Source organism: Scylla paramamosain, chromosome 23, assembly GCF_035594125.1.
Source record: "Scylla paramamosain isolate STU-SP2022 chromosome 23, ASM3559412v1, whole genome shotgun sequence".
Taxonomy (NCBI): domain Eukaryota; kingdom Metazoa; phylum Arthropoda; class Malacostraca; order Decapoda; family Portunidae; genus Scylla; species Scylla paramamosain.
Window position 1 is genome coordinate 196,760 of NC_087173.1, and position 21,760 is coordinate 218,519.

The 21,760-nt window shown below is 39.4% G+C and overlaps 1 protein-coding gene across 11 annotated transcripts in view; it reads left to right on the forward strand.

The window, feature by feature from the left end:
* The window catches only part of LOC135111971 (circumsporozoite protein-like), a 175,442-nt gene extending 162,208 nt beyond the window's left edge, over window positions 1-13,234 (forward strand). For 10 of the 11 annotated variants that reach the window (XM_064025657.1, XM_064025649.1, XM_064025650.1 and 7 more), the window contains 2 exons: window positions 11,356-11,409; window positions 12,752-13,234. In XM_064025657.1, coding sequence (XP_063881727.1) covers window positions 11,356-11,409; window positions 12,752-12,859 — 162 coding nt within the window. In that variant the 3' untranslated portion in view covers window positions 12,860-13,234. The remainder of the gene's footprint in view (window positions 1-11,355; window positions 11,410-12,751) is intronic. The other variant, XM_064025655.1, reaches the window with a different exon arrangement.
* Window positions 13,235-21,760: the final 8,526 nt, after the last annotated feature.

Below are 21,760 nucleotides of genomic sequence, written 5' to 3' on the forward strand. Positions count from 1 at the left end.
ATACTAAGCAGTATGGCAACTTACTTCTTCTTCCTCATGACACTGGTCACGTCATGTACACTTCCATGTAGCCAACAATTCTGGGTAACCATAAAAAATATCATGCATCCTGGTGTGCACCATGCAACCAGGCTGACTTAACCTACGCCTCTGTAACCTAAGCTGGACACTTGAACAACTATAAATGCATTTTGTCTATCTTAGCTCCTGCAGGGCCGAGGTGGACAGGTGTTTGTCCAGGATGCCTCGTGTTACTTCTCACCGCGTGTTTTATCTGTTAGAGATTATTACACTAAATATGCTGCTGCTGCTGCTGCTGCTGCTGCTGCTGTTGCCGTCGCTGATCTTGCTGCTCTTGTTGGTATTGCTGCTTTTCCTTTCTTCCACAACAACAACAACAACAACAAAAGGAGCAACTACTACTACTACTACTAGTTCTACTACTACTACTACTAGTACTACTACTACTACTACTACTACTTCTACTACTACTACTACTACTACTACTACTACTACTACTACTACTACTTTTATTGCTACTACTACTACTACTACTACTACCTACTACTACTACTACTACTATTACTACTACTACTGCTACTGCTACTGCTAGTACTACTAATGAACGGACGTGTTTAGTGAGCAGTGACCTGACGCTAATATAGCTGGCTAGTGTAGACATGGCGCCTTGTGTTGCTGAGTCGTCTGGTTGTGTTAGTTCTCCTGTTTTCGAGGCCTTCGTTGCGAAGGTATCAGAGGTGGAGGCTGAGTTCCATCGGAGGATCTCGGAGGTGCAGGCTGAGTTTCGTGGGAGGATCTCAGACCTGCAGGCTGAGTTCTGTGAGAGGATCTCAGCACCTGAGGGATGGTCGTGCCCCCACCGTCACCTTACTTAATAAGGCGACGGAGGAGCAGTGTGTGTAGGGGAGGCAAGAGGGTGAAGGTCCTCAAGGCGCGGAGACGAAGAATCCCTTCAGTGTGCTGGAGGAAGGGAAGGAGATGGAAGTGGACATGGCGGGAAGAGACAAGAAGGGGCAGATGCAGCTACCCTGCCCCAAGGTAGAGTGCTTGTGTTTGGTGATAGTCGGGTTAGGCACTTAGATAGTGCGTTCTGTGCTAGGGATAGGAAGCGTAGGTCGAGGGTGTGTTTGGCGGGGGCCGGGATAAGGAAGGTAGCTGATAAGCTAGACACGTGCTTAGAAAAAGATGGGACCAAGCCCATTGTTTTTCTCAGTGCGGGAGGGAATGACCTTGGTAAGTTCAGGAGTGAGGAGCTTATCGGGAGGTTTCGACAGGCTTTGGACAGGATTAGGGTGCTGAGTGGCTGTCCAGGGCTATTACAGTGAATCGCAGGCTAGCGAATCATTGTAAGAGTAATGGATGGACGTTCATTGACAACTGGGACCTTTTCTATGGTAGGGACACCTTGTACGTCAGGGATGGAGTGCATTTGTCACGCCAGGGTGTTCGTGTTTTGGCCGAAACACTCGAGCGGAAGGTAACTGCACTCCAGCGCTTTTTTCGTTAGTCGGGAGGGAAGAAGGGGTAGTGAGGAGAAGGCGAGGGGCAAATTAGTTAAATCTAGAAAGGTAGCTAGCTCAGGGAAGGTGAAAAATAGCTTAAGTATTTACTACACAAACTGTAGAAGTATTCTGAATAAAATAGACTTGCTTAGAGGAATAGCTTGTGTAGAGAAATTTGATATCATTGCTTTTACTGAAACTTGGTTAGATATGTCAGAAAAGTATTTAATCCAGAAGTTAAGATAGATGATTATATACTGTTCTATAAAGATAGGGAAAACAGGAGAAGAGGAGGCGTCGCGTTATACGTTAGGGACACATTACAGTGTTGTATTAACAGTAGAATTAAAACAGATAACAAAGCAGAGTCGATATGGGTAGATATTAAGGAAAGATCGCAGTCAGTAGTACTAGGGGTAGTTTACAGACCACCGACCAGTACAAAGGAAATTAACGCCTCACTGTGGCAGGAATTAAATAGAGCAGGTAGATACAGTCAGGTATGTGTGGTAGGAGATTTTATTTTTAGGAATATCAACTGGAGTCTGATGGTGGGTAACAAGGAAACAGAGGAATTTCTTAAGGTAATTCAGGATAATTTTTTAAAACAGGTAGTCGTAGAACCAACAAGGGGGAATAATATTATATATTTAATTCTTACTAACAGGGAGGAAGCAGTCACGCACGTAGAGGTTGGAGGACAGCTTGGTAACAGTGACTATAGGGAAATTAGGTACAATTTAGAATGGGAAGAAACTTTTAGAAGCAAAAACACTAGTAAAATACATGACTTTAGGAGAGCAGATTTTGAGGAATTAAAAAGGTACCTCCAAGGAGTGGACTGGCAAGGGATGCAGGGTGAGGTCAGGTCAGGGACGGAGTTCAGAGAGATAAGGCAGGATGAGAGAGGTGAGGTGAGGCTTGAGGGTGTAGGACAAGAGGAGAGAAGATGTGTCCGGAAGGGGCGGAGGAAAGAGGAAGGGGGAGCTAGGTGTGAGTATGTTGGAATGTCAGGTCATGCTGAAATGAGAGAGGTGAGGTCGAGGCGAGTAGATGAGGGAGTAAAGAGGATGGTAGGGGCCGAGATGAGGGGATTAGGTGAGGTAAATGTAGACCATAAATGGATGACTGCTAGGTTAAAGCATTATATAGGGCGTAAGAGAAATATATATAAGAGATTAAGGGCAGGTGAAGAAGTTTTAAGGTCTCAATATAATGAATCAGAACAGTCAGGAAGTTAACGAAGAAAGCTAAGAGCAATTATGAATTAAAGGTAGCCAGCCAGGCGAAGACGGACCCCAAGGGATTTTATCAGGTATACAGGACGAAGAATAAGGATACTATAGGTCCATTAAAGGCAGCAGATGGGGAGCTGGTTAGTTCTAGGGATTAGTAAACTTCTGAATAAGTATTTTTTTACTTTCTTCACCCAGGAAAACATGCAGGATATGCCAGATAGTGAACAGGTGTTTAGAGCAGATGAGAATGAGAAGCTGACAGATATTTCCATAACTAGGGAGATAGTGGAACAGGAGATAGATAGGCTAAAAAAGTTCAAGACACCAGGACCAGATATATCCCATAGTACTTAATAAATGCAAAGAGGTTATTAGTGAGCTGTTAGTCTCTGTCTTTAGGAAATCATTTGAATCAGGTGAGGTACCAGTAATGTAGAGGCAGGCTAATGTAGTTCCCATCTTTAAGAAAGGAGATAAAACTTTAGCGTCTAACTATAGACCTGTCAGCTTGACTTCAGTTGTAGGTAAAATATTAGAATCAATAATAGCGAGGAACATTAGGGAACATTTAGACAAACATAACTTGATAAATCAGTCACAGCATGGCTTCACGAAGGGGAAGTCTTGCCTGACAAACTTGTTGAGTTTTTACAGTAAAGTGTACGAGGCAGTAGATACTGGTGATAGTTATAATATCTTATTATCTAGACTTTAGTAAAGCTTTTGATAAGGTACCCCATCAAAGGCTCCTGAGAAAGGCTAGGGCACACGGGATAGATGGGAAGGTATTAGGCTGGCTTAGTGGCTTAGTGAGAGGCGACAAAGAGTTGTAATAAACGGCTCGAAATCTGACTGGGGTCATGTAATTAGTGGGGTGCCACAGGGATCAGTATTAGGGCCATTGTTATTTCTAATATATATATATATATATATATATATATATATATATATATATATATATATATATATATATATATATATATATATATATATATATATATATATATATATATATATATATATATAATCAATGACTTGGATAATGGAATTTGTAGTGATGTTAGTAAATTTGCGGATGACACAAAGATAGGTAGATTAATTAGGTCAGAATCGGATGCCATCGCCTTACAGGTAGATTTAGATAAAATGAATGAATGGACGGACAGATGGCAAATGCAATTTAATATCAATAAATGCAAAGTACGTAGCGTAGGTAGAGGAAACTCACACAGTAGGTACACATTAAACAACTAAACTCTGGTAGGTACAGGGTACGAGAAAGATTTAGGAGTTATAGTTAGCTCTGAACTCCGTCTAGGGAAAAAAAATGCATAGAAGCCAGAAACAGGGCAAATAGGGTACTAGGATGAGTTTTTAGGAGTGTTAAAAGCAGAAGGCCGGAAGTAATATTAAAGTTATACTTGGCGCTGGTCAGACCTCATCTAGACTACGCTGTGCAGTTCTGGTCCCCCCATTACAGGAAAGATATAGGTCTATTAGAATCAGTACAGAGGAAAATGACTTAAAGATACAGGGGATGAGGAATATTCCTTATGAGGCGAGATTGAAGTTGTTAAATTTACATTCTTTAGAAAGACGTAGGTTAAGAGGGGACCTGATAGAAGTCTTTAAGTGGCATAAGGGTTATAACAAGGGGGATGTAGGCAAAATTCTTAGGTAGAACAAGAAATAACGGGTTCATGCTTGAAAAATTTAGGTTTAGGAAGGAGGTAGGAAAATATTGGTTCTCAAATAAAGTGGTAGATGAGCGGAACGGACTCAGTAGTCATGTTGTTAGTGCTAGGACACTAGAGAGCCTTAAGAGAAGATTAAACAGTTTTATGGATGGGGATAATAGATGGAAATAGGTAGGTATATTTCATGCAGAGACTGCCACGTGTAAGCCTGGTTGCTTCTTGCAGCTTCCCTTATTTCTTATGTTCTTATGTTCTTATATGAAAAAAAAAACATATATATATATATATATATATATATATATATATATATATATATATATATATATATATATATATATATATATATATATATATATATATATATATATATATAGTGAGTAAATATTTGGATTGAATTGCCCTGGAACGTAGTCACCTCGAATACAATAGAAACGTTTAAAACTCGCCTTGATCTTTTTTTTTTTCTACGATTGCTTTTTGTTTTGCTTTCTGTTTTGTTGTCTTTATATTCTCGTGTAGTGTAGCTTCCTGTTTGTTTATTTTTTCATACCACTTTTCCTTGCCTTACTTATATTAATTATCTGTCATTACTCTTGTTGATCTTTTATTTTCTCTTTAATTTCCCGTTTCCCTTTTCATTGTTTTTCCTTAATCATATTCCACATTTATGAATTTCCCTTCTTCCGTTTCCACTATTCACTATGTTATTATGTATTTCTGTTGGCTTGCATATTGAAATTACCTTTTCCTTATCATTTACTTTTCATTAATCATCTTTTTTAATCGATTCTTCCCATTCACTTTTTTTTTTTTTTTTTTTTTTACACTGACTCCACGTGTTCTTCCAAAGAGGACAACATTTTCTGTTTCGTTACCAGCACTTTTGATAGTAATTAATGTAAACACTCCACTACCTACAAGTACCATGAAATTAGAGCCTGGTGTGGATTTTGACGCAGCGGTGATGAAGGTGGTGGTGGTGGTGGTTGTACTGTTAAGTTTCATTTTAGTCTTATCGTTCCGCTCATTCCCTCGGCTGATGCCTTTGTTATCGTTGTGGTTGTTGGTGACGCTGTTGTTTTCATTACTGTTATACTTTGCTACACAAAAAAAAAAAATAGGTAGTAGTAGTAGTAGTAGTAGTAGTAGTAGTAGTAGTAGTAATAGTATTAGTAGTAGTAGTAGTAATAGTAGTAGTTGTAGTACTAGTAGTAGTAGTAGTAGTAGTAATAGTATAAGGTGACCTATCAGTAGTATTTGTTCTTATCATCTTGTTCTTGTTCTGTTTTACTACTACTACTAATACTACTACTACTACTGGTGCTGCTGCTTTTGCTGTAGCTATTGAAGTTGAACATACCAATTTATAGACCAAGATAACCATTGTTGATAATGATTCGTTAATATATATATATATATATATATATATATATATATATATATATATATATATATATATATATATATATATATATATATATATATATATATATATATATATATATATATATATATATATATATATATATATATATATATATATATATATATATATATATATATATATATATATGGTGAGTAAATATTTGGATAGAATTGCCCTCCAACGTAGTCAGGTCGAATACAATAGAAACATTTAAAAATCGCCTTGATAAATATTTAATGTCAAATACCCGGTTGTCACTGTTCACCTTATAGAAATCTTACCGCGGATATTTAGTCTTTCGGTGCGATGAGGGTATATGTGACTGAGGAAGAAAAACAACTAATTCACAACAGAGAAAATGAATCACATTAAAGAGACCTTGGTGATGGCTAGGTTCCTCGGCGACTTGCTGCTGACCCCGTCACAATAATGGTATAAGGAATGGAGTCCTTGCCGGGCAACTAACCCATCACCATAGTCACCTAGTAAACATGTATCCCACTCAGTCATATTTAAGGAAGAGGAAACGTCTTATCTGATATCAATAATAAAAATAGGACCGTATGTAGACTAGATGTGATAGAAGTAGAAATCATCTCTTAATTACTTTCCTCTCAAATTACGTTTTTTTTTTTTTTATGGAAATTTCCCTCTTCTTGCCAGCTTCTGCAGGATCGATGGGGGCGTGGGTGGGGAGGAGACTCTCCTCTACTTTCTTGTCTTTCACCTTTTTATATCCTGCATGAGTCTGCTTCCGGGAATTAGGTATGGTAGTTGTACGGTGATAAATAATATTTCAGTGTGACCTTTGCAATATCTTCATATATTTATGAAAGCTTTCGTTACTGTGGAGTTTGGCTGAAATATTATTATTGTTTTTTTTTTTTTTTATAGATTTTTTCGTTGTATTTGTCCAGCACATTTTTGTTTATGTACTAAAAAAGAAAGTGATCATTTAAATCCCGAACTTTAATTTCATTTGCATAAAGAAGTTTAAATTAGAGAGTGAAATGAAGAAGGACTCCTTAACGTGTGGGAAGTGCCTGCCAACCTACTATGGAGGATGTGCTGCGCAAATCATGATTGTATAGGAGCGTGATGTAACCTGTTCACACTGATACCACTTACAGACAAGCCTTTAAGTACCTTGCTATTTCGTAGTAGTGGGTTAAATAATGTTTTGACATGTTTACATAATCATCAGAGAGAGAGAGAGAGAGAGAGAGAGAGAGAGAGAGAGAGAGAGAGAGAGAGAGAGAGAGAGAGAGAGAGAGAGAGAGAGCGGACAGGTGGGCAGGAAGGCAGACGGTCAAACAAACAGGCAGGGAGGCAAGCAAGCAAGCAAGGAGGCAGACAGACTAACGGGCGGGGAAAGAGGTGGATGGACATACAAAAAAGAAAGAAAGAAAGCAGGCAGACAGACAGGGTGACAGGGAAATAGTCAGCCTGACTTGAAGAGGATAGGCAGGCAAAGAAGCAGGCAGACAGGCAGGCAGGCAAAAATAGAAGGCAAGCAAGCAGACAGAGAAACAGACAAATAGACAGAGGGACAGATGGATGTGCGGGCAGACACAGACATAGACAAAGTAGTTTTAAATAGCGGCAGAAACTGGTATATTTCATTCTAAAGAATATATTTGCATAATTTCTTTGTAAAGCACTTTAATAAATAGTTTACCGTGCCCTGCCCCGAGTACTTAACCAAAAGTTAAACTGAATTAGTCATTGGGATATTAATACAGCATAATGTTTGCATAATATAAACGTATGCCTCTTCCGTTACTCGTATATTCTTTCGTGATAACAGTTACTGTAAGCGAAGAAAATGCATACATAGTGACCTAACTATATTTTTTCTCTCATTGCCTCGTATTTACGGTATGCCATTTTTCAGGCACAATACGTAGTTGTCATTGATTTCCTAAAACTACTAAATATACCTAAAGACAGACCTACTGACCCATACTCGTAAATATTGTTCCACTCGTAATGTTACACCAGACACACACACACACACACACACACACACACACACACACACACACACACACACACACACACACACACACACACACACACACACACACACACCACTAATACAAACAGATGCATTGCAATAAAGCAACAGAGATTGGGATGCTCATTCTTACAGAACATTGTAGTGAACATGTGAGACAGAGATAAACAGACAGACGCAGACAGACAGATTGATTTAAAACAGTAACATGTACTTGTTATAAGCAATTCTAAGTGACCATTAATTTCCCGTTCATTCCCATTCATTGAAGCATTTCAGTGTTGAGACGCAAAGGTAGTGTAAGTGTTGAGCCAGCGGTGGTAGTGGCCCCTTCACCTCGCAGCGAGGCAGGAAGGGGAGGCGAGGGACACCAGCAGTGACTGGCCTGAAGGCGCCTTGCGTCCCGCCTCCTCTCTTGCGACCCTTGATTGCCATCATCCATCAATCGCAGCATGACTTGTGCTCCTCCTCTTCAGCCTCACTTAACTACCACCACGCTTCCCGGAGAAACCGTAACCCTATGCCATCAGAGCCGACAGAGCTGGTTGCATTAAGATCTTTAACTGTTAATATAACGGTGTTAGTATCTACGGGTTCAGGCCTAAAAGCAGAGATAATATTAATATTAGACTGAGGGAGATGGACGACAGATTTACCTTCTGTGAGCGTTTAAAAGTGAATTCTCCAACACTAGGAAAGAAATTATTGAACTCTTCGGCTTTATCACTTAGATTATAAAAAAAAATATAGGCAATGTGCATATTTTTCTGACTAGGGATAATTTCATTAATGACGTTCCATGTGACCGAAGTGTTCCCTTTACTGCCTTTGAGACGGACTTGGTAATGATGCACCATAGTTTTATTACTATTATTTTTATTACTATTATAGTTTCTTGGCTGTTTTGTAACGTTTCCGTAACCGTGAATTACTTGTGTTGATTTTAAGCTTTCTTTGTAACCTATCACGGTCCTCCATTGCCTCACGGATATCGTCATTTATTCATGGTGTAGGTTTTCCTTTCACTGCTTTAGTTACAAGAGGGGCACACATGTCAAGACGGTTAATAAAAACGTCATTATAAATGCATACTTTTTTGTTCACATCGTCAGTTAAAAATATATTATTCATATTATGAACATTGTCAAGGAGCGAACAAAAAGTGTCTCTCATAGTTCTTCAAATTACGAAAACTTTTTTACCATGGGCAGTTTTTTAGGTTTTCTAACCATTAAAACAACAGACACTAGGTCATGATCAACAGTGACCTGAGGAACAACGTCTTGTGGTAGAATGACATCAGGTTTATTAGTTATTATGAGATCTAGTAAAGTAGCTGATGTTGAGGTTGTTCTTGTGGGTCTATCTGTTATTTGTGTCAGCTTGTTTTTTTATTATCTTACTGATTTTATTACTCGTTGTCATCATATCATCATTAGAATCACCTAGGATAAAGATCCTTTTATCACGCAGACCTACCATCCTAAAAACATCTTGAATGTAGTCAAATGATGTGGCTAAAGCCTTAGGGTGTCGATATACACAACCAATGATGATGGCCGGCAACTTCCTGCACTGTATCTTTACCCATACATCCTCCACGCCTGTCGGTCTTGGCACATCTAGGTTAATGACAGAGGGATTGAGGGTACTATGGACATACATGCATATCCCGGCTCCTCGACCATTGTCACATCTAAAAATCATACAATCAGGAATTTCTACGTAACCATCTGGGGTGTTTGAATTCTCCGCAATTGTAACATGCTGTTTTTTTTTTTTTTTTTTTCTCTCACTAGCATATTTATTTCTTTCCCTTCTGTAACCATGCGAGTTATCACTGTACGTTTCCTGCGTTTCAAACACCGGTGTTTCTGCACTAGGTGGCTTGTGTTCCATCTGCCCACTCCTGAGGTGTAGGCGTGGGCTTGATTATAAGCTGTATAGTGTCTGCCATCCAGCGTTCTCCTCAGGGTTGTATCGTGCAGACCGGGGCTGAATGCATCCTCCTCTTTGTTCCAGCCTGCCTCATGTTTTCTTGTCATTGCCCTGGCAGGTGTGAGATGAGAAGGACCTCGTGGTTTAGGAGCAGTGGGGGGCTGATGGGAAGCTTTATGGGTGGGAGACTTTCGGGTGTAAGACTTGCCTTGTTGGGTTGTTCTGCTATGAGCGCATAGGGAAACAATACCCGCGTAGGTTGGCGGGCCGCGGGAGCCACCACTCAGTTTGATTTTTTTCTCTATGTATTTATAGTGTCGAAATAGCAAAGGCATCGTAGAAAACACTAACATCTGGAGCTTCATCACTGTGTTTCAGGGAAAATATGAGCAAATCGTGTGAGTCTTGCCGTGGTAGGAAAGACTACTTCCTGCGGGACCTTATCAAAAAAGCGTCTGACACTGGTTTGGCAAGCAGCGGGACTAATAGAATAGGATGCCTTTGGTAATGAGTATATAGGAATATTATTGCCTGCGAAACACTACCTTGGGTTTGCAGTGAGGCTTTTGTATTCAGATGACCGCGGGATCTCTGAAATATGTAGACACAACTATACTAAGCAGGTCTAGTGAAAGGTATCACACTAAATGTATTGCTTCATCCAGACGAGTTAGCAGCACAAGCGAGAAGTAGGGTGGATCTCACAGGTGTTTGCTTTTGTTGAGATCCTTACCAAGAAGCGGTGACATCCAGAACCAACAGCAACTACGATATCTTTGTGGTCTGTGGAGCCTTTGTTATTGTTGTTGTTTTGTTGTGTAAGTCGACTTTATAGGGAACATCCTGTGTCCTCGTAGTAACCACACGAAAAGGCAGGTATCTAACTAGGAGTAATCAGAGAGTTGTTGTTGTTGTTGTTGTTATCAGAACCACAAACGGAGGAAGGTGGATGTGTTGTATTACTGAGCAACAATAAAGAGAGAAGAATAGATGAGTCACGCCACCTTGGCAGAGATACTCAAAAGGGATTTTCATGTTTTGTGCCGTGAATACTTTTTATGGCTAGACTGAAGTAGTACTTATTATTTTCTAAGTATATCCTTGCTGTTGTTTTTAGGTTTGTACCGCTGAATGTTGGGAAGCTTTTCACTTATTATTATTTTATTTTCTTATTTGATCTTGTTATATATGTAATTGTTATATATGTAATTGTAATTTATTTTGTTGCAGCTGTTGTGCATATTTAACATTCTCAGCGTTTCAGGTGTGTTCTGTTTTCAGTGTTGTTTTTCATGTATCCATGTGTTCCTGCTTGGAGGAATTTGGCACGTTTTATTTATGACTTCGTTTTTTTTTTTTTTTTTAATATTTATTCTTTCCTTTTTTGTTCATGTGTATGTTGTAACTCGTGCAGTAGAGGATATCTGGTGGCTCTGTTTATGATGCTCCAGTTTTAGCTCTTTTTAGAATAGTCAAGCTACATCACTTTTTTATGTGGATGTTTCGATATTTTCAGGAAAGGATGGCAGGTGGTGCCGCGGTGAACACTGCCAACACGTGCAGGAGGAAAGTGAGTACCTGCTTCATTACATCATGTTCACTCTGTTTTGGAACTCGCTGTTAAATTTTTTTTTTTTTTTCCATGTCAACTGAAACCTGTCACTGTTGCCTGCCTTTCTCCTGTCTACTTCCCACGAATCTATGAAGGAAAGAAAGGATGTGCTTCCATGGTATCGTGCCAGTACCATTATTCATTGAAGGATTAGTTTAAACCTTTTTCTAAAGCTTTTTTTTGTCTCCCATTTTTGTGCCTTCATCTCCTCCCTAACATCTAGAGCTTCACTACATTATGTTTCAGGGAAAATATGAGTAAATCGTGTGAGTCTTACCGAGGCAGGAAAGACGGCCTCCTGCGGGTCCTTATGAAAAGAGCGTCTGACACTGGTTTGGTAAGCGACAAGACTAAAAAAAATAGGATGCGTTTGGTAATGCGTATATAGGAATGTTATTGACAGCCAAACACTACCTTGGCTTTACAGTGAGGCTTTTGTATTCAGATGACCGCGGGAGCTGAAATATGTAGACACAACTATACTAGGCAGGTCCAGTGAAATGAATCATACTAAATATATTGCTTCATCCAGACGAGTTAGCAGCACAAGCATGAAGTAGGGTGGATCTCACAGGTGTTTGCTTTTGTTGAGATCCTTACCAAGAAGCGGTGACATCCAGAACCAACAGCAACTACGATATCTTTGTGGTCTCTTGAGCCTTTGTTGTTGTTGTTGTTTTGTTGTGTAAGAGGTTATAGGGAACATCCTGTGTCCTCGCAGTAACCACACGAAAAGGCAGGTATATAACTAGGAGTGGTCAGAGAGTTGTTGTGTTTGTTGTTGTTATTGTTGTTGTTGTTGTTATCAGAAACACAAACGGAGGAAGTTGGATGTGTTGTATTACTGAGCAACAATAAAGAAAGAAGAATAGATGAGTCAGGCCACCTTGGCGGAGATACTCAAAAGAGACTTTCATGTTTTGTGCCGTGAATACTTTTTATGGTTAGACTGAAGTGGTACTTATTATTTTCTAAGTATATCCTTGCTGTTGTTTTTTTAGGTTTTATTTTGTTGCAGCTGTTGTGCATATTTAACATTCTCAGAGTTTCAAGTGTGTTCTGTTTTCAGTGTTGTTTTTCATGTATCCATGTGTTTTTGCTTGGAGGAATTTGACACGATTTATTTATGACATTTCGTGTTTTTCTTTAGTATTTATTCTTTCCTTTTTTGTTCATGTGTATGTTGTAACTCATGCAGTAAAGGATTTGTGGTGGTTCTGTTTATGATGCTTCATTTTTAGCTCTTTTTAGAATAGTCAAGCTGCATCACTTTCTTATGTGGATGTTTTGATATTTTCAGGGAAGGATGGCAGGTGGTGCCGCGGTGAACACTGCCAACACGTGCAGGAAGAAAGTGCGTACCTGCTTCATTACATCATGTGCACTCTGTTTTGGAACTCAATGTTAAACTTTTTTTTTTTTCCATGTCAACCGAAACCTGTCTGTTGCCTGCCTTTCTCCTGTCTTCTTCCCACGAATCTATGAAGGAAAGAAAGGATGTGCTTCCATGGTATCATGTCAGTAGTATTATCCATTGAAGGATGAGTTTAAACCTTTTTCCAGAGCGTTGTTTTTGTCTCCCATTTTTCTGCCTTCCCAGGGTATATATATGAAAGAAGAATGTAAATTTAGTCTATAATGTTCATTGTAACATGTATTCCAGTCTTTGTGTGCTTATTTTACTGTATGCATAGAGAAAAGAAGGATTCGAAATGTGGTAATGAAAAGTAGAACATGAAATAAATAGATAATAAATAAGTGAATAAATAAATAAATAAATAAATGGATGAATTAATGCATACCCTAGAGAACATTTCATACCTTCTGAGCTTACCATAGCAAATACACTGATATGCTACAAAAAATGCACACAAGTATATGAAGATGGAAAAAATGGGGGAAGTCTGTCTTGTGTTGTTATTTCTATGGTTACTGCTCTTCTGAATTTGCCATCAGCATGCGTCTCTCCTTCCCCACGCTGACGCTACACAAGACTTTCACCTTTATTCCGTTACCCTTCAGTAGTCCAGGAGTTAAGCAATATCTTCATTCTTTCATCCTCTTCATTGGTAAACTCTGGAATTCTCTGCCTGTTTCTGTTTTTTCCCCTTCCTGTGACTAGTTGTTTTAAGAGTATTGAGGCACTTCCTGAAACATATTTAGATTTTTTATTGTTGACTTTTTTTTTCCTTTTTTTCTATTATTTTGTCTGTATGTATGGAAGCGGCAACTGAAAAGATATTTTTTTGTTCCTCTGTTTGCCATTCGCCAAGAAGATATGAAAGTATGAGTATAAGTAGTGGCTATATGCAAATGTTAGAATACCATTTTGTACTGACTCTAAATTAAACATGTGTTGCATTCTTTACTGCAGTGTTTCAAGTTGAGCCGTCTAATATCTTTTGCATCTAATTGATTTTTGTGTTCGGCTATTTGAATTTTTATTTCCAAAATGCAGTTGCATGTTTTTAAGAAGCATACAGGGTTGGAGAAAAAAAAAGCTTTCCTAAGTTGTAATAGGTGAATGTTAATAACAGTAGTAGTTGTAGTAGTAGTAGTAGTAGTAGTAGTAGTAGTAGTAGTAGTAGTAGTAGTAGTAGTAGTAGTAGTAAGAACATAAGAACATAAGAAATAAGGGAAGCTGCAAGTAGCGACCAGGCTTACACGTGGCAGTCCCTGTATGAAACACACCTACCTATTTCCATCTGCTATCCCCATCCATAAACTTGTCTAATCTTCTCTTAAAGCTCTCTAGTGTCCTAGCACTAACTACATGATTACTGAGTCCGTTCCACTCATCTACCACTCTATTTGAGAACCAATTTTTCCCTATCTCCTTCCTAAACCTAAATTTTTCAAGCTTGAACCCGTTATTTCTTGTTCTACCCTGATTGCTGATCCTAAGAATTTTGCTTACATCTCCCTTGTTATAACCCTTATACCACTTAAAGACTTCTATCAGGTCCCCCCTTAACCTACGTCTCTCTAAAGAATGTAAATTTAACAACTTCCACCTCGCCTCGTAAGGAATACTCCTCATGCCCTGTATCCTTTTAGTCATTCTCCTCTGTACTGATTCTAATAGACCTATATCTTTCCTGTAATGTGGGGACCAGAACTGCACCGCGTAGTCTAGATGAGGTCTGACCAGCGGCAAGTATAACTTTAATATTACTCCCGGCCTTCTACTTTTAACACTCCTAAAAATTAATCCTAGTATCCTATTTGCCTTGTTTCTGGCTTCTCTGCATTGTTTCCCTAGACGGAGTTCAGAGCTAACTATAACTCCTAAATCTTTCTCGTACCCTGTACCTACCAGAGTTTGGTTGTCTAATGTGTAGCTATTGTGTGGGTTTCCTCTACCTACGCTAAGCACTTTGCATTTATTGATATTAAATTGCATTTGCCATCTATCCGTCCATTCATTCATTCTATCTAAGTCTGCCTACAAGGCGATGGCATCCGATTTTGACCTAATTAATCTACCTATCTTTGTGTCATCTGCAAATTTACTAACATCACTACTAATTCCACTATCCAAGTCATTGATATACATTAGAAATAACAATGACCCTAATATTGATCCCTGTGGCACCCCACTAATTACATGTCCCCACTCGGATTTCGAGCCGTTTATTACCACTCTCTGTTGCCTGTCTCTAAGCCATGACCCTATCCAGCCTAACACCTTCCCATCTATCCCGTGTGCCCTAACCTTTCTCAGGAGCCATTGATGGGGTACCTTGTCAAAAGCTTTACTAAAGTCCAGATATAAGATATCATAACTATCACCATTATCTACTGCCTCGTACACCCTTCTGTAAAAACTTAATAAGTTTGTCAGGAAAGATCTCCCTTTCGTGAAGCCATGCTGTGACTGATTTATCAAGTTATGTTTGTCTAAATGTTCCCTAATGTTCCTCGCTATTATTGACTCTAACATTTTACATACAACTGAAGTTAAGCTGACAGGTCTATAATTAGACGCTAAAGTTTTATCTCCTTTCTTAAAGATGGGTACTACATTAGCCTGCCTCCACATTACTGGTACCTCACTCGACTCCAGTGATTTCCTAAAGACAGAGACTAACGGCTCACTAATAATCTCTTTACATTCCTTAAGTACTCTGGGATATATTTCATCAGGTCCTGGTGTCTTGAACTTTTTTAGCCTATCTATCTCCTGTTCCACTATCTACCTAGTTATGGAAATATCTGTCAGCTTCTCATTCTCATCTGCTCTAAACACCTGTTCACTATCTGGCATATCCTGCATGTTGTCCTGGGTGAAGACAGTTAAAAAATAATCATTCAGAAGTTTACTAATCTCCTCCCCAAAACTAACCAGCTCCCCATCTGCTGCCTTTAATGGACCTACAGTATCCTTATTCTTCGTCCTTTATATCTGATAAAATCCCTTGGGGTCCGTCTTCGCCTGGCTGGCTACCTTTGATTCATAATTGTCCTTAGGTTTCCTCGTTAACTTCCTCACTGTTCTAACTAATTCATTATATTGTGTCCTTAAAACTTCTTCACCTGCCCTTAATCTCCTATATATACTTCTCTTACGCCCTATATAATGCTTTAACCTAGCAGTCATCCATTTAGGGTCATTTTTTTGTGATCTTATTGTTCTATACGGGATATTTGCTAATTGACCTGTATGAACTTTACGAAATATTTATACAATTCATCTACATTTACTTCACCTAGTCCCCTCATCTCGTCCCCTACCATCCTCTCCACTCCCTCATCTACTCGCCTGGACCTCACCTCTCTCATTTCAGCATGACCTGACATCCCAACATACTCACACCTAGCTCTCCCCTTCCTCTTTCTTCCTCCCTTCCGGACACATCTTCCCTCCTCTTGTCCTACACCCTCACGCCTTACCTCACCTCTCTCATCCTGCCTTATCTCTCTGAACTCCGTCCCTGACCTGACCTCACCCTGCATCCTTTGCCAGTCCACTCCTTGGAGGTAGCTTTTTAATTCTTCAAAATCTGCTCTCCTAAAGTCAGGTATTTTACTAGTGTTTTTGTTTCTAACTGTTTCTTCCCATTGTAAATTGTACCTAATTTCCCTATGGTCACTGTTACCTAGCTGTCCTCCAAACTCTACCTGCGTGACTGCTTCCTCCCTGCTAGTAAGAATTAAATCTAGAATATTATTCCCCCTTGTGGGTTCTACGACTACCTGTTTTAAAAAATTATCCTGAATTACCTTAAGAAATTCCTCTGCTTTCTTGTCACCCACCATCAGACTCCAGTCGATATTCCTAAAATTAAAATCTCCTACCACACATACCTGACTGTACCTGCCTGCTCTATTTAATTCCTGCCACAGTGAGGCGTTAATTTCCTCTGTACTGGTCGGTGGTCTGTAAACTAACCCTAGTACTACTGACTGCGATCCTTCTTTAATATCTACCCATATCGACTCTGCTTTGTTATCTGTTTTAATTCTACTGTTGATAAAACACTGTAATGTGTCCCTAACGTATAACGCGACGCCTCCTCCTCTCCTGTTTTCCCTATCATTAAAAATTATTGTATACCCATCTATCTTAACCTCTGGATTAAATACTTTTCCTGACATATCTAACCAAGTTTCAGTTAAAGCAATGATATCAAATTTCTCAACGCATTTCTCAACGTAGTAGTAGTAGTAGTAGTAGTAGTAGTAAAGAGAAGGATTATCAGCTGCAGTGACACCAATTCAGTTTTTCTATTATTTATATATTTTTACTATTATTCCACACCTTGTCAATCCATGCAAGGAAAAAAAAAGGAAAAAAAAAATAAAACGTATATTAAAAAAAAGTGAGAGGCAAGACCAGCAAGTGAAACACGCCCTGCCTTCTCCATAGACTTCACGTGTTTACTGCCACGCTTCCTGCCTGATAATTATACAGTCTTACGCTGGAGGCGTTTATTGTGGTGCATTTGCATGAAAGAATTTACTTTTTGCCATGAATGTTTCTCTCTCTCTCTCTCTCTCTCTCTCTCTCTCTCTCTCTCTCTCTCTCTCTCTCTCTCTCTCTCTCTCTCTCTCTCTCTCTCTCTCTCTCTCTCTCTCTACAAAGGAATACAAAGGAATGCATTGGAAGACCAAACCTTGAGGTATTGACGAGGCTGTTTGGATAATTATTCTACATTAACTATTATTGGGAGATACAGGATAGTACAGAAGGTTCCTCCCCACCAATCCCTCCAGCAGAAGCTGACAAGATACAGGAATTGATACCACGTGGTATAGAAAAACCACATAGAACTTGAGAGAATAGTGAGGGAAAGAGTTGTGGTCTGTCTACTTTTGTTTGTGAGGGAGAGTGTAAATGCATGATAGTTGTGTGATGTGGTGTGTGCGTAGTGCAGGTGAAGACACAGTTTGGTTGTTGAGGGGTGGTGCAGCATCCTTGCGTTGCGCTTTCCAGGGAGGCGGCAGTCAATCAGGCCACAGCTTCGGTCACTGGGTCTGTGTACCTTCCCTTTAGAGGCTGCATACACAGGTTATCCCCTGCAACTTTGACCTCTAGTACTTAAAATCACAAAGTTGATCAATAACAGGAGAATGCGGACGAAGAAAATGAGGATTACATGTGATTACAATGGATAACCAAAACAGAAACACTTCCACAGGTCTTTACATATCGCTTTGGAATTAATTTAGATTAAGTACCCTTTAGTAAAGTAAGCCAAAGCAGTGTATGACTTCTGCCAAACTGACACGCCCTTGTGCTTGTGCTGGCGTGGGAAAACCTTCGTGCAGTGTGGGAAAAACTGGCTGCATTTTGATTGGAAAGAATGAAGTAAGATTTTATTATTATTCCTATGCAAAAAGAAAAAAAAAATGGAGGAGGAGGAGGAGGGAGGAGGAGGAGGAGGAGGAGGATGAGGTGGTGGTGGTGGTGATGGTGGTAGAGTTTGTAATTTTTCTGTTCCTTTTCCTTAGGGTGAATTGATGATTTTTTCACTCTTCTGAACTCTTCACTCTTGAGAACTCTTCGGGACGGAATGTAATGCAGGTCTTGCGAGCGATGTTCGTCAGAGAGAAGCATGTGTTCCTTAAAATTTCAGTACTTTTTTTTTTTTGTGCGTTGAGTTAAGTATTCATTTACTTTTATGATCAAGTGTCATCTGACTACCATTTAATGCTTCCTTGAACTGCCTTACTACGGTTCTTTTCATGGATAAAAATTCCAAATAACGTGTTACATTTCATTGGTGGCATGATTTCCCTTTAAAATGAATGCAAAGCAATCAATGTGGCACGTTCCATATCCATTATTGTGTCACTTTATTATGCATACAAACACTCCTATTAACGTATCACATCCCGCCCCTGGTGTGATTCCCCTCACCATGAATACAAAGCAATCCAAACGCTACAGTTCAGCCCTGCTCATGAAACACACGCTCTGATACAACTAGGCTTTTCACTTACTTTCAGCCCTTGTTTTCTCTTTAATAGTGCGAGAGTTGACTGGCCTCTTCACTCTTTGATCTCTTTCACAGTTAAACTCCGTAATTCTCCCTGATTTTTATCTGACTTCCCAAACTTGTTATGACTTGAACTGATCATATATGTTTACTCACCTCCGTATGACTTGAGTTGCTATAAGAGACGAGTATCAAGACACCTTCCTAACTAAATGAACCAACCTGATTTAACTCTCTTTTCCATCCACTCTTTACCATGCGGAAATTAAGTGGTATTGTAAACTGTAACCAAATTGTTACCCTTATGATCTATTCTAGACTCTAATAAGTGATCTGGAGACTATGATAATAACACGCTCCCTCCACTGCACACCAGCTGTCCGTAATGTATCATGTCCAGTGGCTGTTAATATAAACTGACGCTCTATTAACCTGTCATCACTAATCAGTAATAATTCACGCACAAGCTCATCCTCGTCACCACAACATCACCATCACCGTCACCATCACCACAGCTTACACAACACTCCACCATGATTCTGTCCCATACCTCACCCCCGCCACAAATAATCATTCCTAATTAATCTCCCGTCCCTCACCACCACCACTAACAACAACATCACACCTCACTCTCAACTTCTCCCATTTTCACGAGTTCCTTTCTTCTCTTCCCTCGCTCCACCATCCTTCATCCTCTCTCCCTTACGTTCCATCCTTCCTTTTGCCGACTTAATGCTTGCAACAGACGCCCCTCCTCTTCCTCCCCCTCCTCCTCCAGTCCCGTAGTATTAGCAGGGCCTTGTCTCCCCTCATAAGCAGGGAGCTGTGGGAGGAACTGGAGGGATGTTTAGTGGAACATGTCGAAATAGCGTTGCCTAGCCGCCGCCGAGTACAGGAGTGTATTGAGGGTGCATTATCTCGCTACAGTGGCGGTGAACGGGGAGATGGATCGGTGAGTATGTTCAGGCGCAGATAGAGAAATGTGTTTGGTCTGACAAATTGATTAATGAATAGGTATCTGGTTGAACAGGTAGATTTATAGATAGATGGCTGGATGGGTAAATGGTTAAATAGATCGACTGGCTGATAAATAGATATATAGATGGACAGATGGATGGATAGATAGATTGATAGATAGATGAATAAATGAATAAGTATTTAATTACAGATATAAATAGATGGGTAGATAAACAGTTCAGTAAGCAGAAAATAGATTAGATAAATAGACAGACGGACAGACAGACAGACAGTGATAATAAGTACTTAAGTGGGAAAATATGTTGATAAATGCCCGTTGTAGATAAGAAGGTAGAAGTATTAGGTAGGGAGAGGTACACAGATAAAAACATCGACGAATGGGTAGGTAAGTGAAGAAACACAGGAAGGTAGGATGGTTGAAGAGCAATATACATAAACAAATAAGAAGAAAGTGTAAATGTAAGCGATGAATCAGATAAAGAGAGAAATTAGCTGTATATTGATGGACAGAACATATAGAAAAGCAACTGTAAATCATGGTAAACAAACTAAGATAAATAAAGGTATGTACTATGTTAGAAGGAAATTACATTAGAGAGTCAGCCAGCATATCAGACATTCAGAAAGCAGCACAGACAAAGACACATAGACAGACTGACTGATGGGTGCATATGCCAAATGAAATAGTAAACAAACATACATATATAGAATCATTACAAAAAGAAAAATATCAGAGACTTTGAGGCAGACACTGAATTTCGTATAACGAAGATATTTGTATGTTCATGTTTCGTAAATTACACACGAGCGATGGATAAAAAGGAGAGATTTTACATATAAACCTAGAGAAACAAAAGAAAGCAAAACATTATAAAACAAAAAAGGAATAAAAAAAAACATGAATCCTTCTATCTGTGAATCACGTTGAAAACAGAGGCGCCCACACACACACACACACACACAGACACACACACACACACTCACTTTTCTGTCGCCAAAAATACACGCAATTATCCTGCTAGTCTATGAATTATCCTTCCAGAAATGAAAAATGCATAAATGTTATGAATTTTGTGTATTGTTGTGTGGATCACTGGAACTGTGTTGAAATCTTAACGGCAGAACCATGGAAAGAGAGAGAGAGAGAGAGAGAGAGAGAGAGAGAGAGAGAGAGAGAGAGAGAGAGAGAGAGAGAGAGAGAGAGAGAGAGAGAGAGAGAGAGAGAGAGAGAGAGAGAGAGAGAGAGAGAGAGAGAGAGAGAGAGAGAGAGAGAGAGAGAGAGAGAGAGAGAGAGAGAGAGAGAGAGAGAGAGAGAGGATGTCTTGCAACACAATACTCATGCATATATATCGTGCACACTTTTCTGCCGCTTTCTTCTTTCTTTCATGCGACATTTGGAAAAAGCAAATGTTGAGTTATTGTATGTGTGTGTGTGTGTGTGTGTGTGTGTGTGTGTGTGTGTAATAATAACAATAATAATAATAATAATAATAATAATAATAATAAACGGTTTATTCTTTAGGCAGTCAACAAACAGAAAATGTACATTGGGGGTGGGGAAATACTTGACATTAATCCTAAAGGTAAGTCAAATCTAGAAGGGACTATTGATTGATGGCTCGCACCATTGTGGGAATCGCACTGAGTCTGTGTGTGTGTGTGTGTGTGTGTGTGTGTGTGTGTTTGTGTGTGTGTGTGTGTGTGTGTGTGATAATAGACAAACAGACAGACAGACAGATACTTTAAAATACACAAAATTGCACATAAGCTGGGAACAGAGGCTCTCAGCCAATCACGCACCCTCCCACACAAGACAGACAGAAGGTCAAAGATATACTGATATACGTATTGATATACAATCTCTAACTGTTCGGTCAATATGTTGACGC